The sequence below is a fragment of the Lycorma delicatula genome, chromosome 12, assembly GCF_047948215.1.
Source record: "Lycorma delicatula isolate Av1 chromosome 12, ASM4794821v1, whole genome shotgun sequence".
NCBI lineage: Eukaryota > Metazoa > Arthropoda > Insecta > Hemiptera > Fulgoridae > Lycorma > Lycorma delicatula.
In genome coordinates, this window is record NC_134466.1 from 17,683,057 (window position 1) to 17,703,362 (window position 20,306).

Below are 20,306 nucleotides of genomic sequence, written 5' to 3' on the forward strand. Positions count from 1 at the left end.
AGAGGTAAAGAAGAATGGCTGACAATAGAGAGATTCGTGGGTGGGGTTATACGAGCAAACGAAGTGGATTACAAGAAATGGGAGGAGTTACTTTAAGAAAAAAAATGTAAGATGATTTTACTATTAGTAGTAACACGTTTCATAAAATATATTTTTACGTAGAAAACTAATTTTTCTAAAAAAATAAGTATTCTTTGGCATTTAAATAATGTTTAACATCAAGATTCAATTTTTAAATTGTAATCAAAAAAAATAAACTGAATTTATATTGATAAATTTTTTTTTTGTTTCAGTCATTTGACTGGTTTGATGCAGCTCTCCAAGATTCCCTATCTAGTGCTAGTCGTTTCATTTCAGTATATCCTCTACATCCTACATCCCCAACAATTTGTTTTACATACTCCAAACGTGGCCTGCCTACACAATTTTTCCCTTCTACCTGTCCTTCCAATATTAAAGCGATTATTCCAGGATGCCTTAGTATGTGGTCTATAAGTCTGTCTCTTCTTTTAACTATATTTTTCCAAATGCTTCTTTCTTCATCTATTTGCCGCAATACTTCTTCATTTGTCACTTTATCCACCCATCTGATTTTTAACATTCTCCTATAGCACCGCATTTCAAAAGCTTCTAATCTTTTCTTCTCAGATACTCCGATCGTCCAAGTTTCACTTCCATATAAAGCGACACTCCAAACGTACACTTTCAAAAATCTTTTCCTGACATTTAAATTAATTTTTGATGTAAACAAATTATATTTCTTACTGAAGGCTCGTTTAGCTTGTGCTATTCGGCATTTTATATCGCTCCTGTTTCGTCCATCTTTAGTAATTTTACTTCCCAAATAACAAAATTCTTCTACCTCCATAATCTTTTCTCCTCCTATTTTCACATTCAGCGGTCCATCTTTGTTATTTCTACTACATTTCATTACTTTTGTTTTGTTCTTGTTTATTTTCATGCGATAGTTCTTGCGTAGGACTTCATCTATGCCGTTCATTGTTTCTTCTAAATCCTTTTTACTCTCGGCTAGAATTACTATATCGTCAGCAAATCGTAGCATCTTTATCTTTTCACCTTGTACTGTTACTCCGAATCTAAATTGTTCTTTAACATCATTAACTGCTAGTTCCATGTAAAGATTAAAAAGTAACGGAGATAGGGAACATCCTTGTCGGATTCCCTTTCTTATTAGGGCTTCTTTCTTATGTTCTTCAATTGCTATTGTTGCTGTTTGGTTCCTGTACATGTTAGCAATTGTTCTTCTATCTCCGTATTTGAACCAAATTGGTCTTCTCCTAACACTTCTTCCACTCTCCTCTCAATTGAATAAATTGAGAGGAGAGTGGAAGAAGTGATAAATTAAATTTATTTAATTGATAAATTTAAAAAAAAATATTTTGTAATGCTTTCAGTCACCATGTAAGTTTGCAAAATCAACTGAGAATTTTATAATGAAAAAGTTTAATAAATAATTTCTATCTTATATTCTAATATTTTCTATTCTTATTTTTATAATAAAAATTTAAAAACTTCAAAGAACGGTTTTATTTACACGCTAATTTGAAATAAATTGTTTGCATAAAATTTTAAACAACTTTACAGAGGAAATGTTTGATAATTTGTACACAAAAAAGAAAAAAAAAAAAAAATTTAAACGGTTATTGAAGCGAGAAAAAGGAGAGGGTAAATAGAATGAAATATTTCTAGTATACATAATGTTAATAACTAAAAGAAAAGAGTAATAAACGATGAAAATGTTAGCAGAAAAGTTGTTCATTATTTATATACACGTGCACGTCATTTAGATAACGTAATGTATATAAAAATCTGATGGGTACAATACATCACTTCCTTATACTTCTATTAAATTATATTAATACATTTTTTTAAAATGAAAAGTACATAAAATTTTATTTCATTAAAAACTTCTGATATTTTTTAATTTTTTTTGTTATTATTGAATTATTATTCACCGTACATTTTTTTTACAATGAGAGGTTAATAATTTAATCAATATGTTTTAATTTAAAAAAAAAATTAAAAAAGGAGATGAAGTCGGATTTTAATCGATGTGCCTTTCCCTAAGATCCAAAAATATTTCATTAATTAAAATTTTATTTGGCTACAATTCTGAAACCGATGAAAATAAGTACCCCTTATGATATATCGTTGAAAAGCTCTCGATGAGGGCTTATTACTGCAGTTAAGAAAAACTCCAAAAACCGATTTATTTTTTAATTTTGGGTTTTTTTGCACACTTTTGTCCAGTCGAGGTGCACCAGTAGATGTTACAACAATCCTGAATCCAAAATTTCAACATCCAACGGCTAATCGTTTTTGAGTTATGCGAGATACATACGTACGTACAAACGTCACGCCAAAACTATTCAAATGGATTCAGCGATGGTCAAAATGGAAATTTCCGTTGAAATCTGAAAACCGAAATTTTTCCCGATCACAATACTTCTTTTACTTCGTACAAGGAAGCAAAAATACGTACATGTAATATGTTTTATATTAACAATTCAAAATGGAAATTAAAATAACAGTACATTTATAATTTAACCGATTAATAATTAAAATAATTTACCTCGCTAATATAGCTGCAAATATTAAAATTATAAGAGATAAAATGCTGCAAACGAATATTGAAATAATATGTATCCCTCTAGGAAAAATACCTGCAATCAACATCAACACACAAAGTATATTAATTATTTAACACAATCATCATTATTTAATAAATAATACAACTTGACAATGCTGTATTGCTCATTTTATATAATATACATGCGTATAAATATAAATATATATTTTTTTTTGATTCAATGCTGTGCGTAAATTAGGATGACTTATTTTTTAGTAAAAGTAATTAAATTCTAGGTCAGATTAATTTACCAACATGAAAATGTAAAAGGAGGTTCTCAATCGAATCAGTATGAATGTATATTGCTCTTATAGGCATGAATAAAGATCACAAATGATTTGACCGACATTGTATCGTAGAATATCTTGAGTATATATGTATAGAAATAGAATAAAAATGTGTATTTTATTTTCCTGACGATATACAGTACCCTAATGAAAAGGAATTAAACTAGATAAAACAAATAATTACGTTGAAAAAAGGAATATGATCGTATCTCACATCTTTTCCTTCCTTTTCATTCTTTATTTTGGAGATGCTACTTCTGATATCGTTCAAAAGAGTTGTAGAACCGTTAATAACTTATTAAATTACATTAAATTATAATCGGGTCATTAAACGACTGAACTCTAATTTAACGGAGTTGTTGCTCGTTAAAACAATTTAAAATTAATTAAACGATAATACATCAACGATTTATACGGCTCTGAATCTCTCCGCAATAATAGTTTAGTAGAAAAAAATAAAAAGATTCCTACGGAAATTCTTCCTGCTTATAAAAACCAAACAAACCTGGAAAATACAAACTGATGATAACGTAAAGAAGAAACTGAAAAATTCTTAATATCGATTAAAAGGAAAAAAATTCAATTTTATAATCGCTTTAGAGAATTAATAATAATAGATTAACAAAGAAAATAATAGATCGCTTCTTACATAAAAAAACGGAACAAAATTGTTCTCAGTAACATCTAACGATTTAAAGGAAAAAAAATTGATCGTAAAAGATATTAAAAATAGAGAAAAAATTATAAAAAAAAAATGAAAGGATTCGACAATAAATACTTTCCAAGAAAATAGTAGTAAAATAAACACAAGAATGATGAAAAAAATCACTCGGAAAGAACGAAAAAATAGGAAAAACATCTTTACAAAAAAAAAAAAAAAATAAATAAATAGTGAGAGTTGGCGCACAGTTCTTTATTTTGCCAAAATAAAAAAAAAAACACACTAAACATCAATATTTTTCTCACTTTTGGTACACACAGCTTTTTATTTATTAACACGCTTACATACGTGCATATATGTGTTGATATGTATTTGGATACATGCGTGTAGGTATAAAATATTAATCGATATTAGTCCGTCGCTTTGCATCAAATAAAACGGACGATGTTAGGAGGTTGTAGAACAACGATTAAAGGTAATAAAGCTGAATATATTAATAAATAAAAAACAAAAATTAAGAAAGAAATTACCGTAATAATTTCCTTCGGCACAAACTTCATCTTCACAGAACGCAGGATCATCAGTATTATAACTACTATAATGTACCGTCGAAGCCATCTGATTTTTTAATCTCGCCCACTCTCTCGATCTCAATACTAGTGGTTCTACCCTAAGTTCTACTCTTTTACCGTTACCGCTGTTGAACAAAAATGAATAAATTATAATTTAAAATTTTATTAGTTTAAAGTAAAAAAAATATAATATTATGTATAATACCTGAAGCAGGTGTACCAACAGGCACACAAGTACACCTTAATCATAACAACGATAAGCAAAAATTCACATTAATTATCTGTTTTTCTTATCGGCGAGTACGTACGTAATTTTCAGTATTTTGCTTTAAATTTTCTGGAAAAATAACTGACTTCTTGATAGAAAATGTAACGGTACACTCGCCGTACAGTTCGCACTACTATGGACATGCTCCTGGATTTTTTCGGTGAAAGAATCATTTCGAAAGGATTGCAGCCATCGAGATACCCTGATCTAACCGGTTCAGATTTCGTTTTGCGGGATTACTTAAAAGAAATTGTTTATAGGAGCGATCCTCACACCATATAGATATACACCTTGTAGGAATAAAGTCGTGTACTTGAAGACTTTAATACGGCTTTTATGTATAAAGACCGTGTAATCAGCCGAATAAGAGTTCACAAGTACCTAAGTGTAATGTTTGATGAAAAGATGATGTTTAGCTACCGTACCAAACAAATAGTGGCGGAGCCGTCTCTGTGATGCACAAGTTTATGAGAATTGCACGGGAGGACTAGGGCTGCCAGTTGTACACGGTGTACCGAAGAGTCTTCGAATGTATGACCACTTACGCGGCGGCCGTACGAGCGCATAGTTTGGAAAGAAATAGAGTACTTATTCTAAATTTAAGGAGAGTTCAGCGCAGAGCTCTCATTTTATGCACTGGTGTTTTTAATACGACCTCCTACGAGGCTTTTACTTTATTGGGAAAAGCTCTTCCAATCGATTTATTGGTAAAAATTTCGGGCAGTCATGTAGAAGTTACGAAGAGCTCTGGAGGCCAAGGTGTTTGGGATGCGGTTGTGCACCGGAGTGGGACGGTGCTCACAATGCTCTTTGATATAAATTTCGTACAGTTGTCCAACTTCTGCTTGCGGAGGAGGCTTCAGAGTTTCGCGATGGAAGCACGGCAGCGTGAATGGAATACCACGACTAAGAAGGTCTTCGTATAATTTTATACAAGACTTGGGTGAATGATACCTTCGAGATCATTTTTAAGGGCAAGGAAGGCTTAAGAGCTCCCCAACGAAGTAAATTTGAAACGATATTTCTTCAGGTTCCAGCCTTCCAAGGCTTGGGCCGCTCTGAAACTTAGAGGTCAAGGAGAAAATTGACCACACATAAGCAGCGAGTCATTGTGGCGTGAGCCGCACTGTCGGACCGTGTGGGAGTCCTTGCTGCAGTTGCGTTGTTCAACAGGAATCGATAGTTTGCTTAAGGGAGGATTCTAACCGCATCCCTGGAAGAAGATACCCTTGAGTAACGATCGACTATCGATCTATAGCTCCAAGGAGCTATAAGGACGGACAGGTACTTGCTGGCATACAGCGTCCAAGGCGCGGCAGCGAAGAATTGCTGTCTTTATTTAATTAAATCGACGAGATAAATTTTTGATTTACGACGCTCATATATTTTATTATAATACGGGGTGCGAATTCCCGTTTAGAAAATGTATGACATGTGAACGGCTGAGCACACAAGCAGCTGACGTAGGCTGTGCTTATACCGTTCGCACAATTAGGTTAGCTCCAGTAGCTATTAGAAACTAGGTCGCTTAAACGTTTCAAGGTATAGTAGCTCTTCGAGGCACGGATGTTCGGTCTCATGATTTAGGGCGACCGAATGGGGTGGTGCCGGGGGAAAGGCCAGTAAATCCAATACACCTTATAGGAATTGAAGTCGATCATTACCGATGTCATCAAAGCAAATAGACAGGGTACAGCTAGCACCAGTAGCCAGGAACACGGAAAAATGGGTCGAAGCAGACAGGTATCATTTTCAACATATTCTGACAAAATTATGTGTTTGCCGATAAACTATTATTTACAAACTAAACTACGTACCTTTCGGAAAAAAATAACGTATTAAAATTTTGCAAAAATTGGAAAAACGGGTGGGGTATTTTGGTCAAAATAATATTACAAATCGGGGAATTTTAGAAAAAGGTTTTTCTTACAAAATTTGTAGCTTTTTTTAACAAGGTCACAAATTACAAAAAAACTTATTTTATATTCATCCTTCTCCACAAAAAAAATTAATTCGCTACTTATATCTAGTTTCAGAAAAGAAGTTAACGGAGTTTTACATCTATATTTTCTACATCGATAGGCCTTCAAACCGTTATAAAAGTATTTTTCCCGATGAAAACCGGTCAACTTCCAATGGTGGTAACAAAAATATTATTTTTTTAATTTATAAAAAACTTTTTAAAGTTCATTTTAAAACTAAATCCGACTCGCAAGTTACCTGTACCATTTAAAATGTAAAAACATTAATTTTTCAATAACTCTTATTGTTTAGAAATTCGTGAAAAGAAATTAGCCAAAGATGTTCACCCTCTTCCTAGAAAATTACATGTTTATTTATTTAGAATTGTGATTGTATCCTTGTATTTTTTAACGATTTTAAAAAGTAAATTTTTACTTCCTTTTACTTCGTATTATGAAAACAAAAAAAATTTATGTTTCCAGATTTCAATGGAAATATCCATTTTTACCATATCTGAATCCATTTTGACTAGTTTCGGAGTGACGTCTGTACGTACGTACGTATCTATCTCGCATAACTCAAAAACGTTTAGCCGTATAATGTTGAAATTTTGGATTTAGGACTGTTGTAACATCTAGTGGTGCACCTCCCCTTTTTATTGCAATCCACTGGACAAAAAAAAACCAAAATCCAAAACATTTAGATTTTGGACTTTTTTTTTAACTGCGGTAATAAGTCCTCATTGAGAGCTTTTCAACGATAAATCATAAGTGATACTTATTTTCATTGGTTCCAGAGTTAGAGCCCAATAAGATTTTAATTAATGAAATATTTGGATCTTACAAGGGGAAGGCACATCGGTTCGAATCCGACTTCATCTCCTTTTTTTTTAACTTTTGTTTTTTTAATTTATATATATTGATCTATTAATAATTATTAATCTCTGATTGTAAAATATCTTTACAATAAATAATTCAATAATAACAAATAATAAGAAATATATGTAATTTAATAGGAAGTCATATATGGTGTAAACGTCAAATTTTTAAAATCTATTTTCACCGCTTTGAGATTAGTTTCTTAAAAATTAATATTAACCTAACGCTTGCCATTGAGTACGGGAACCCTTCATTAACATAAGAAAGTTTTAATTTTCTAAATACTAGGGTGTCCTATATAAAACGCAACCCAACCTTATAGGTATTGAAAACCTTATAGGTAACCTTGTAGGTATTGAAATAATAAAAAGGCATGTGTAAATGTAAATGTAATTTTTATTATTACCATCCATTATCTTACATGTAGAGTAAATGTTGGAAGTGGCCGCCATCTTCTTGAATACAAGCTTCAATTCTTTTTACAGCGTTTCTTGCAACTTTTTTCAAAGTCATTATTGACTTTCAATTGTTCAAGTGTTCGTGGTTTGTTGCTAGTCATTATTGACTTTCAATTGTTCAAGTGTTCGTGGTTTGTTGCTGTTGGCTTTTTCTTTGAGGTAACCCCATACAAAAAAAAATCTGCCGCAGTCAAACCTGGAGATCTTGGTGGCCACAAGCCTCGACCGATAACACGATTACCAAAGAATTCCTCGACGAAATCAGAAGTTGAACCTGCGTAGTGCGATGTCGCACCGTCATGTTGTAGCCAGCAGTGTCTGTCTTCCTCTTCCAAGAGTGCAATGAACTGAAATAAAATATCCTGATATCGTTTTGCATTAATGGTGCACTCGAAAAAAATAGGACCGATTATTTTCTTCCGCGATATCGCGCACCACACGCCCGACTTCAGCGGATGTAATAGTTTTTCGCGATAAACGTGGGGATTTTTAGCACTCCAAATTCTACTGTTTTGGCTGTTTACATAGCCGTCCAAATGAAACCGTGGTTCATCTGTAAAAAATAACGAATCCATAACATTAATTCTCTCACGTAGAAATCGACGGAACCGTCGACAATATTGTAGTCGTTTTTCTTTGTCGGGCTCAAGAATCCATGAACCGTTAGAATGCGATAAGGTCGTAATTGTAATCGTTTGGTCGCCCGACAAACAGTCGATTTAGACAAATTAATTTCAGCAGACAAACGTCTGATCGATTTATTTGGCGAGGCGAGTAATCGGTCTTTGATTTCAGCGACTGTATCTGTATTCAACACTGACGCAGATCTTTTGTGTTCCTTGTTATTAACAGAACCAATCTCTCTAAATTTTGCGACTAACCTTAATACTGATGTTTTGTTAGGAGCCGGTTTATCCGGGTACTTATGGCGAAACAAATCTTGCACTGCAACCGCTGATTTCCTACTGAAATACAACTCTACAATGAAAACACGTTCATCTAGCGAAAACACCATCTTGTCCCTAGCAATACACTGAACGTTATGATTGCATTGTTGTTACTATCGGTAGTGTTCTACTGCGTCGCCGCGATGTTCAGATGTTGGACGAGTCCATTTCAGTAACGAGTAGGGGAGCAAGCTTGCTTTTTGAAATTTCATAGATGAGTGATTGATGGGTTGCGTTTTATATGGGACACCCAATTGTTTTTATTTTATCAATTCTACATCAACGTTAGTTTTTATTTTGTGTCGTTCTCATATATAGAAGTTCACGGTTATTATTATCTATACAGTTAAAAAAAATTACAACAAACATTTATGATTGTATTTTATTTTTAGATTTCGCATTCTGTTTTCATAATTTATTAACAATTTCAAAGGAAGGTGAATCCGTATATAACGGTAGATTATCCCAAAAGCCTTCACAGAAATAAAATTTTTGTTTTAAATAGTAATAAAATTGAAAAATTTTAATTTTACGATTATGATTTGTAAGAAATAAAAAATAAACTACGAGAGTAAAATAAATAATTTTATTACCAAGTTGAAACAAAGATTAAAAATTTTTAAGTTACAAATACGGAATCTAAAAAAAAAAATGATAAAAAAATAAGTTTAAATAAATATATAACAATTACATTCTACAAATAATCATTTTTAAAAGAATAGTTTCACAGAAGCACAAAATGTTTTAATCGAGTAGGAAAACAATACGTAAACAAATGAGCGTATAAAAAGAGAGTAAGTTGTACTGATGTGCAGTTTTATTTTCATGGGATTAAAGCATCAAAGCCAAATGAAATTATACAGTTGGGAAATAAAATCGTTAAAGCAATCAAGGGGGGAATCGATTTAGTCATTAAAAGAGTTAAAAACACAAACCGTAACCTGTAACCAGAATAATGTACAAAATCTCCACTTAAGATAAACCACTTTTTTCAAAATGTAAAATGTAACTCCAACTCAATATTATTTTAAAAAGATTTAAAAAAAATTCTGCCTTCATTTATTTTGATTTCACATAAGGTGTAATGAAATTAAGTTATTTTATCTTCAGTGATTTGACTGGTTTGATGCAGCTTTCCAAGATTCCCTATCTAGTGCCAGTCGTTTCATTTCGGTATACCCCCCTACAACCTACATTCCTAACAATTTGTTTTACATATTTCAAACGTTGTCTGCCCGCAAAATTTTTTCTGTCTTATGTCCCTCAAATATTAAAGCGAATATTCCAGGATGCCTTAATATGTAGCCTAAAAGTCTGTTTCGTCATTTAACTATCAATTAATAATATTGATAGTCATATATGTTTTAGTAGTTGACGGGGTTCACCTACTAATTTTAGTGATATATGACAAGTGGGCGGTGGGACAAGCAAGCGAGTGGTATATGGTACCACGCTTATTCCGCTGACGCTTTTAGGTTAGCTCTAGGAGCTATTTAGGACACTGGTCGCTAAACTGTTTCGAGGCTCAGTAGCCGTCTTTGGCACAGAAATTCGGTCTTATGTTTTAGGGCGACCGGATGGAGTGGTGAAGGGAGAAATTCCAAGTAAACCAAAATTTCAACTGTATTTTTCCAAATGATTATTTCTTCATCGATTTGCCGCAACACCTATTCATCGATTTGTCACTTTATCCATCCGTCTGATTTTTAACATTCTCTTATACATCCGCATTTCAAAAGCTTCTAATCTTTTCTTCTTAGGTAATCCGATCGTCCAAATTTTACTTCCATATAAAGCTACGCTCCAAACACTTACCTTCAAAAATGTTTTCCTGTCGTTTAAATTAATTTTTTATGTAAGCAAATTTGTGAACCTTTGGACCTTTCTGAATCCTAATTGATCGTGAACGATGCGACTGATAACAGTTCTTAAAACATCAGAAAAAAAAGGGCCAAGTCGGAAATCGTTGAGCGACGATCTTTTAAGATCACTAGCGGAAAATACCGATTCGTTATACATATCTCGTGGTGGTCAGGTGTATACTTGTTATATTATTATATATCGATATATCGCATATATATCGATGTATATGGAAAATATAGACTAATAATATATTTTTTTATTTACGTGATTGTTTTTGTTCATAAAGTAATGAACTATAACCAAAAGGTAGGCAACAGAATGAACCGATCGCTAGCGAAATTCCCGATTCTTCAGTATCAATTTCTGGAGTTAAATTTGTTATTTAACTTTCGTTATTCAAATTTCATCATTCAAAAGAAAATTTTTTACACAAGAGGTATTCAATTTTGCACACGTAATAATCCTATTCCAAGACGCCGCCCGCTAGGGCAACCCGCCCGGAGGGCCAAGCTACAGAGGTGTACCTTAGCCACGTCCTCCACATTTAGTAATTAAATAAATAAATACAAAAAAAAACGGATCATTTCTATACTTGTGGGGGACTTATTGAAAATTGAACGGTGGACTATGTTTTGTGATGTTTTTTTTCCAACAGTTATAAATTGTAATTACGGTAATAAATGTTAATGTTATCCATTTAAAACAAATAATTATTAAATATAAAATTACTTATCTGATTACTTTTAAATTTTCCTCAAAACCTCAAAAAAAAAAAATAAATAAAAAAATAAAGCAAAACCAACATTTTTTAATATTAGTATATTAGCGTCATATTTAAAAAAATATGTTTTCGACTTCTTGAAAATTTCGGAGCTCATGGAGCAGGGAGCTTTTTTTAAATAAAGTATTCACTAAATTGATTTTAAATAAATTAAAAATTTCTTTTTTAAATCTAAACATTCTTTTTCATATTCGGGAGCTTTCCCAGCAGGAGAGGGCTATTAAGTTATTTTAATGACTTTATTGTTTAATAAAATACATTTTGAGCATTTAAAATTGCAAAAAAAATTCATTATGGGGGCTCCCACGTTTAAATAATCAACGTTTAAATATTCAAGGGGAAGCATTGGGAAAAAATTGATTTTTAAGAAAATAATCCCAGAGTGGTGATAATAAATTAAAAAAATCTGATGTGGACACCACATGACTTCCTTATACGCCTACTAAATTTACACATTTATGTTGCACTACTTAATACACATTTTTGCTGCACTTCATTTAAACGTATTTCATTTGAAAGTGAGATACGATCCAAAACTTCTTTAAGAATGTGGACAGTTACTCAATTGCATTGTAGTGGACACCACATTGCATCACATTTTTTTGCGGTGTCCGTATCAGCATTTTATATTGGTTTATATATTACTTTTTTTTCACGTCGCTGAAGTAGTTATGTGGTGTAAGCGAGAAAATGTCGGATCCGTAACCATGGACACATCGGTTCGAATCCGACTTCATATACGTACATTTCTTTTACCTTTTTTTTTTTTAATTTAATTTTTTATTGATTTATGAATAATTACCTCTATAAAAATGTTTCAATTAAAATGAAAAGTAGATAAAATTTTATTTCACTAATAACTTTAAACACTAAAAACTAATATTTTTATTTTTATTGTTACTATTGAATTATTGTTTATTGTATTTTTTTTACAATCAGAGGTTACTAATTATATGTAAAAAGAAAGTTACAAAATGAAAATGAATATGAAATCGGATTCGAGCCAATGTACCCATGTAAGATCCAAATATTTCATTAATTAAAATTTCATTAGGCTATAACTCAGGAACTAATGAAAATAAGTACCACTTATGTCGTTGAAAAGCTCTCAATGTAGACTTATTATTGCAGTTAAAAAAAATTTAAAAATCCAAATATTCTAGATTTTGGGCTTTTTTTGGCACTTTTGGTTTAGTCGATTGAGATCAGAAGGGGAGGTGTACAACTAGATGTTACACAGTCGTAAATCCAAAATTTCAGCATTCTACGGCTATTTGTTTTTGAGTTATGCGAGATACATACGTACGCACAGATGTCACGACGAAACTAGTCAAAATGGATTCAGGGATGGTCGAAATCGATATTTCCGTTGAAATCTGAATACCGAAGTTTTTTGCGATTACAATACTTCCTTTACTTCGTACAAGGAAGTAAAAATGATATACAACTTCTTTATACTGTAATTTTATATATATATATATATATATATATATATATATATCTCATGTAGATAAAAAAGTAAACTCTCAAGAATCAGTTGAATTTGATTTCAATTTATTCCAGTGGTAATAAAACAAACAAACTGAGAGGAAATACTGATGAGCATTGTAGAACTCTACAAGTGTTGGGCTTACTTTAGTTAACTCAACCAAAGAGAGGTAATGTGTGTGTGTGAATTTGTGTATGCATGTGTGGGCGTGCGCTCATGTGCACGACGGTGTGTGTCCGTTAGAAAGAGAGAAAACAGACAATCTTAAGAGAAAGATGAGGCATTGTGGTACTCCAATAAAGTAAATACACAAATACGATGAAATGAAAAGCACTGGATGATAACTGATAGGCGATTCAGTGAACTCAATTGTCCTGTGTCACAATGACTACGTAACAGAATTTAAAGGTTGCCATGGTAACCGTAATGTAACTGCACTTTGTCTACCCGAGGGTATTCAATCATCCCTTCTCGTTTAATTCTTCTACTGTAGTCGTTGGTACCACTGCAATTCTAGGTGAATATATTACCGTTCATAATTTTACAGTAATTATGATACATTAATCGGCATTTTAGTACTTAGTAGTAAATACTATATAAAAGAACACACATTCATTTCATTCATGTCTGTACAAACACACATTATTATTATTATGCACAATTCATATATATATACATACATACACAGTATAGAATATTAATTAACCACAAAACATCAAATCATTTACGGTAAACCAACAAAAATATTATCCACTAAGCATAAATATATACCGACGGTAATAAAAGAGAATTAAACAGTTATAATAAATTATTTTTTCATACGACGGCTGTTCGTTTTCAACCTCCGATTGGCTGTAAAAAAAAGGACACGTAAACATAACCAAATGATTTTATTACTAAAAGTTGAGTATTAGCTAAATTATTTTTCTACATAATAGTCAAAACGATTGAGTCATTTGTCGTATCGTGACACCAGCTTTCCGATGCTTTCTTCACAGACGTTTGCCGCCAGTGAGGTAAGGTACGTCTTGACAGCCTCCTCAAGTTCTTCGTTGGTGGTGAAGTGTTGTCTGCCCAACCGTACCTTCAATTCTCGAAAGAGATGGAAATCGCTAGGTGCTATGTCTGGACTATACGGTGGATAGTAAAAACTTCCCGATTTAATTATTTGAGAAGGTCTTGTGTAATGTTGGCACAGAGCGGTGGTAGATCAAAAAACCGTATCGGACGAAAGCATTCCTCTTAGTTTTTTTGCTGGTCGCTCTGCGGAGGCGACGTAAAGATTCACAATAAACTTCCTTTGTTATTGTTGTCCTCTGCTCCATAAAGTCCACCAACAAGACTCCTTTGTGGTCCCAAAAAACTGTAACCGTTGTTTCCCGTTGCTCAGTGTCTGTTTGAACTTTTTCGGGTTTGGAGAAGAAGGATGCATCCACTGCTTACACTATTCTTTGGTTTCTGGATTGATATACTGAATCCAATTCTCATCGCCAGTAACGATAGACTTTAGAAACTCTTCCTCCTTATTATCGTAACGCGTGAGAAACATTAAGGCTGACGCCATTCGCTGCGTTGCGTGATCGTCACTCAATATTTTTAGACTCAACGTGTACACAGTTTCCGGTATCCTAGGTCTTTAATAAGAATTGTGTATAGAGAAGACCCTGAAATTTCTGGAGAAAGTTCACTTATAGTAAACCTTTGTTTGTCGCGGACAAAATCATCAACACGCTCAACCAGGAGGCGTACAGTGCGACAGACTTGCGTTCCTACCCGCCTTCGTCATGGACATCGATTCGCCCTTCTTTAATTTGAGGCTACACCGTTTCCGTAAACTACTATCGCTCATAAAGTTTTCATCATACACTAGGCTCATTCTGCGATGGATTTCAGCAGCTATACATCCTTCTGCTTTAGGAAAACGTATCCCACTTTGCAAATCACACTTGACAGTAGCATCGATCGTAGCGGCCATGTTCAATCGCTCGTAGCTCGGCTCAGACTGTTGAAATGAAGCCGATAATGGGAGAGGTTATGGTGGAGGGGTAGCGCAATTGTACCGCGCGCAGACCTAGTTCCCGTGTATTTATTGTTTTCTTAGTTGAACAGTCAGACGTTGAAAAAACAATAGCCCTCGTATTTAACGATAAAAAAGCTGGCAAATTGACTTTCTCGGTCGTCCGATCAAGTTACCAAAGTAAGATTTAACCATCAACATTCCCAAATTTTGAATAAAAAGGTTTTTGAATTTTAGGGGCTTCCTTACTCTATGAGGAATATTTTGGGAAAGTTTATTTGTGAAGAAATTATCCGTAACTAAAATAAAAAATAAAGTGAATTAATTAAAAATATTGAAAAAGTTACGTGTAATATTTATGAAAGTAATGAAGAAAGAAAAATTGTTTGTCATTTTGGAATCAAAATATAATATAGCCGCCAACGCTACTTCAATTCTAATATCCCTTTAGGCGATAAAAAAAAATATTATTAATTAATTAAAATTCGGCCAGAAAGACCGAGAATATATTTTTCAGACGTGGGGAATAAATTTTAAGAAAAGCTTTTTTAAAAATATTTAAATATAAGTTAAACTAAACAAATTTGCTTAAAATTTTCTCTAAATCTAACACCCTTACAATATAGGTCGTATCTTGTTTCTTGCTTGATGATACTGGAAGTTTTTCAGAAAGGGTACACGGAGTATTGGCAGTAACTACTAGAAGAGGAAGGTAGTAACTAATTTTTTTTCAGCCCGTTTCAAACAATTTTTAGTATTCATACTATCGTGATAATCGCCACTTTTTGATTTGACTGCCCAAGTTAACATCGTGTTTGGAATAAAGCCCGTTTCATCTCCGGCGTGAATTATCATTAAGCGTTCACCTTTATTTATCGGTAAATGAAATACTGCAACACTGTTGTCAGCCCATGACTTTGCACGGTGAACTGTGGTGTTTTCATGGTGTTTTCACGGTGTCACTATGACATTGTAAACAGGGTCTATTCCTGTTTAGAGTGATGGACAGACTTAGGTCTCACTTCGCTCTGGGCTGATATCACCTGTGTTATTATGTGTTTGGCATGCTGATACGCAATAGCATATCAACATATTAAGCTGATATTCAAATCAATATGTGATTCTTGACTCTGTTCTGTTCTTCACTCTGTTAATAGTAATTACCTATATAACAAACATCATTTATTTCAAAGGATGCTTACTACACCCTTTGTACATTAAATGCTTTATAAATATCACAACCGTAAAAATATAGAAATATATGGTGTAATTCAACAAATTAATAAACCTCTTTCTGTTGGAAACGATGAATTATACATGTTGTTTGTACTCTGTAGGGGAAAAAAACATAATTGTTTATCAAGTGACATTTTTTTTATTTCTAAAATCATGAAAAAATCGGGTGGGGCTGTGTCGTGTTGCACGGCCGTTAGTTTAACGTAAAAGGTTACAGACTTTGGATGAAGTTCCTCCGAGTTATAGAACGACCAATGGGAGAGCCACCACCGTATTTTTTTACCAGAACTGAAAGTCACTGATGGAAAATTTTAGTTCTTTCATTTGGCCAACTTTACAGATAAATTGATCATCGGTATGTCAGCGAGTCACTTTTAGTGTATCGGATTGAAATAAAAACGAGACATTGACTGCGTACTAAATTTAATTTTAACATAAAACAGACACTAAATGGGACATGATATTTATTTCGACGACATATTTGTTCAACATCGGTCTGTGATATGAGAAGTAATAGACATGGCATAATAAGCAGCGGTAGAGGTGCTCGCGCCGTCGGCGTCGTTAACTGAGCGCGCCGTGCCAACTTTGCGACGCTCCCGAAACAGTTTCGCTCGCTCGGCACCAAAAATTGGGGTACTTGTGAGTGGCACCTTCCCTTTTCAACGATATGCGTAATTTATATTTCCAACTGGCTTTTACGCGGACTGAGGCTGACATATTGAATTTGTACACGTTTGCTTTAATTTTTTACGCATAAATATTGTCCAAAATACACTTATTATTACTTAAATCTATCTTGCGAATCACTGCGCTATCGTGTCTAAGTCGTGAGGTACATCGAGTGGAAATAAGCGAGAGCGCCAGTTTTGGCCGATCTGCGCTGTGCCCCCTCCCCACCAACCCACTCGCCAGTGACGCAAACTCAAAGTCGTATCGACGAGCTGATCATGTAAGTTATAAAATGACACCGCATGAGACTAATAGTTAGGAAATTATTAAGGCAGGACGATATAGACCTTTTCGTTACGTTAAAAATTTCTGTTCTGGTACCCGAATATTTCGGTGTGATTTTAAAAACGTTTCACGTCAAAAAAATATTATAAAAATAAAAAAAAAATACCCGATTTTCCCGGAAAAGCGAGTATGTTAAAACGTGATGGTCTTAATGAGCAAAAAATATTAACGTCATATAAAATTTATCAATTTAAATAGTATGTAATTTTAACTTAATTTTCTTTTTTTAATATTTTGAATTTCATTTAAATATATATATATATATATACATTCTTTCTTTGCAATCATTAGTGTTTTTAAAATTACAAAAAAAAATTAAATTTGTCAAATTATCATGCACTCATGCTTCTAATTGTGTCATAATTTACTAGGAGGGGTTGAAATGTAATGCTCAGTAGTTCATAATTAGCAAAAGAAAATATACATAGTCAAATGAAACGAATATAACTTAAAGAGCATTTTATTTGCTACAGAAACTTACATTTATTTTTCAACAATTCAAAAAATTTTTTTCGTGGTGAATCAGTATTATCATTTCGTCAATGAGTAATGCCGGCAGTCTTTCCTCGATCCATGACTTTACTGCGCCCTTCACTTCAACAGTGGGGTAGAATGAATATATTCAATATCCCTTTTATAATTGTGGAAAAAAATGAAAATCACTGGACACCAAATCTGGTGAGTATGGAGGGTGTGGAATAATTTAAAATTCTAATTTCACAAGAACCTCGGCGGTTGTAGGTGACGTGTGCGGCAAGCATTATCGTGTTAAAGAATTATCGGTATCGTGAATTGTTCAACATGACACACACGTCTCCTAATATGTTTTACTATTTTTACTATAAACTGCTGTAAAATCTACTGGCTGTAAAATTTAAAGCCAGTCCAGCTTCCAGGTACAGTCGGTCACTCACAGTTGGAATCAAGAGGACTTTTTTTTGCAGAGTTATGTTTTGAATTTTTTTATTATGGCAACCATATTTCCGGTATTACATGTTCTATCGCTTTTTTCTGAGTCATAATGATGCGACCGAGTTTTTTTACCTTTACTATGTTGAAAAAATGTGATGTGGACAACACATCACACTACACTTCCTTTCTTTCTTTTTCCTGTTTAGCCTCCGGTAACTACCGTTTAGATAATTCTTCAGAGGATGATATGTATGAGTGTAAATGAAGTGTAAGTCTTGTACATTCTCAGTTCGACCGTTCCTGAGATGTGTGGTTAATTGAAACCCAACCACCAAAGAACACCGGTATCCACGATCTAGTATTCAAATCCGTGTAAAAATAACTGGCTTTACTAGGACTTGAACGCTGGAACTCTCGACTTCCAAATCAGCTGTTATGGGAAGACGCGTTCACCGCTAGCCCAACCCGGTGGATTACATCACACTTCCTTGTACGCCTTTTAAATTACATTTACACATTTTTTTTAAAATGAAAAGTATATAAAATTTTATTTCATTAAAACTTATGATACTTTTCATATTTTTTTTTATTGTTATTATTGAATTACTATTTATCGTAAAACTTTTTTTACAACGAGAGGTTAATAATTATTAATAAATCAATATATTTAAATAAAAAAAAAAAAAAAAAAAAAAGTCTCATTCGAACCGATGTGCCTTCCCCTAACATCCAAATATTTCATTAATTAAACTTTTATCAGCTATAACTCTGGAACCGATGAAAATAAGTACCACTTACATATTGAAAAGCTTTCAATGAGAGCTTAGTACTGCAGTTAAGAAAAAGTTCAAAATCCAAAAAAAAAATGGAATTTTGCCTTTTTTTTGGACACTTTTGGTTCAGTCGATACATACGTAAGTATAGACGTCACGCCGAAACTAATCAAAATGGATTCAAGGATGTTCAAAATGGATATTTCCATTGAAATCTGAAAACCGAAATTTTTCCCGATCACAATACTTCCTTTACTTCGTACAAGGAAATAAAAAAAGTTGTCTCCTTCGTCACGGTAACGTTTCAGAAACTGTTCACAAGTTTTTCTTTATTGTTTGTTCTTTACTGTGAGTTTGCGTGACACTCTTCCTGAAGCGTTCATACGTTTTCTTAGTCGTGCAAAAATGTATAACACTCGTTCATTCGATATGTCTGTCTGGGTGTCGATGCGACGGTAATTTTGAATCGATTTATCCACCTCCTTTTGATATTTCTCATCGATCCCAGAAACCGATCTATTATTGCGATGTTCATCCTCGATATTCGCTTTAACCGCTTCGGGCGCACGAAATTATATTTCCCACTTATACACAGTACTTTGACAATTTCATCACCATAAACGGCTTTTAGATTACCGTTCATTTTTTTCGTCGTTAAAACTTTCATCTCAGGAATGGTTGGCCTGAATCTGTACAAGGCTTATACCTAATTTACATATCATACAAACCATATTCGGACAATGCTCAGAAATCTGCGAAATAAACCGTAGATTTATACCCCATCTCATTGAGCCGTTCAGGGGTTGTTACTCGATAGTTGAACAGATCACAACGTATACATTAGGAAATATAAATAAAATAATTCGCTGCATATTGTTTTAGAGTCATCGACTAGCCGGCGTACTTAACACCATTACAATCGAAACAGAGAAAAAATAAGATTTTGCGAGTAAAAGAATTTTAGAATGTTAAAAATTGAGGAATGACACTACAAGATGGCAACAGTTGTCGCTTTGTGCAATATTTCGTTCTTCTGTTACGTTCTAGTGCGCATTACATTTCAGCCACCCCTCGTATTTTTATCTTAAAATAAATTAAATAATAAAATACTGAATATGATACTTACACGAAAGTATCGGTTTTTGACCAATCCAATACTATAAGGGATCTCCATTTTCCAGTAAAAGATCCGAGCAGTGATAAATTTTCTTTTTGCAAAATAATTTCAGTCTTATTATTATTACTATTACTACTATTACTATTATTATTACTATTATTAACTTCCAACCAGTCTAAAAGAATATGCCTTTGATTGTTCAATAATATCGTATCGGAAATATTCCCTGAATTATTATTGTTATTTATTGTATAATTTAAAGCTGTAATTGAATTCTTCAGTAAACACCAGTATCCCAGATGAGCCTAAAACAAAAATAATCATAATTAAACTATTTATTATTTCTTTTTAAGAGAGCATTAAAAGATTTAAATGGCAGAAAGGCTCCTGGAATAGACGGAATACCTGTAGAATTACT

The 20,306-nt window shown here is 33.1% G+C and overlaps 1 protein-coding gene across 1 annotated transcript in view; it reads right to left on the bottom strand.

Annotated features, from left to right (window-relative positions):
- Nucleotides 1-20,306, bottom strand: part of LOC142332979 (retinal guanylyl cyclase 1) — a 424,869-nt gene that overhangs the window by 52,136 nt on the left and 352,427 nt on the right. Inside the window, exons 7-9 of the mRNA XM_075379736.1 lie at nt 19,898-20,193; nt 4,129-4,295; nt 2,594-2,684 (exon numbers count right to left, since the gene is read on the bottom strand). Of these exons, the coding sequence (XP_075235851.1) occupies nt 2,594-2,684; nt 4,129-4,295; nt 19,898-20,193 (554 nt within the window). The remainder of the gene's footprint in view (nt 1-2,593; nt 2,685-4,128; nt 4,296-19,897; nt 20,194-20,306) is intronic.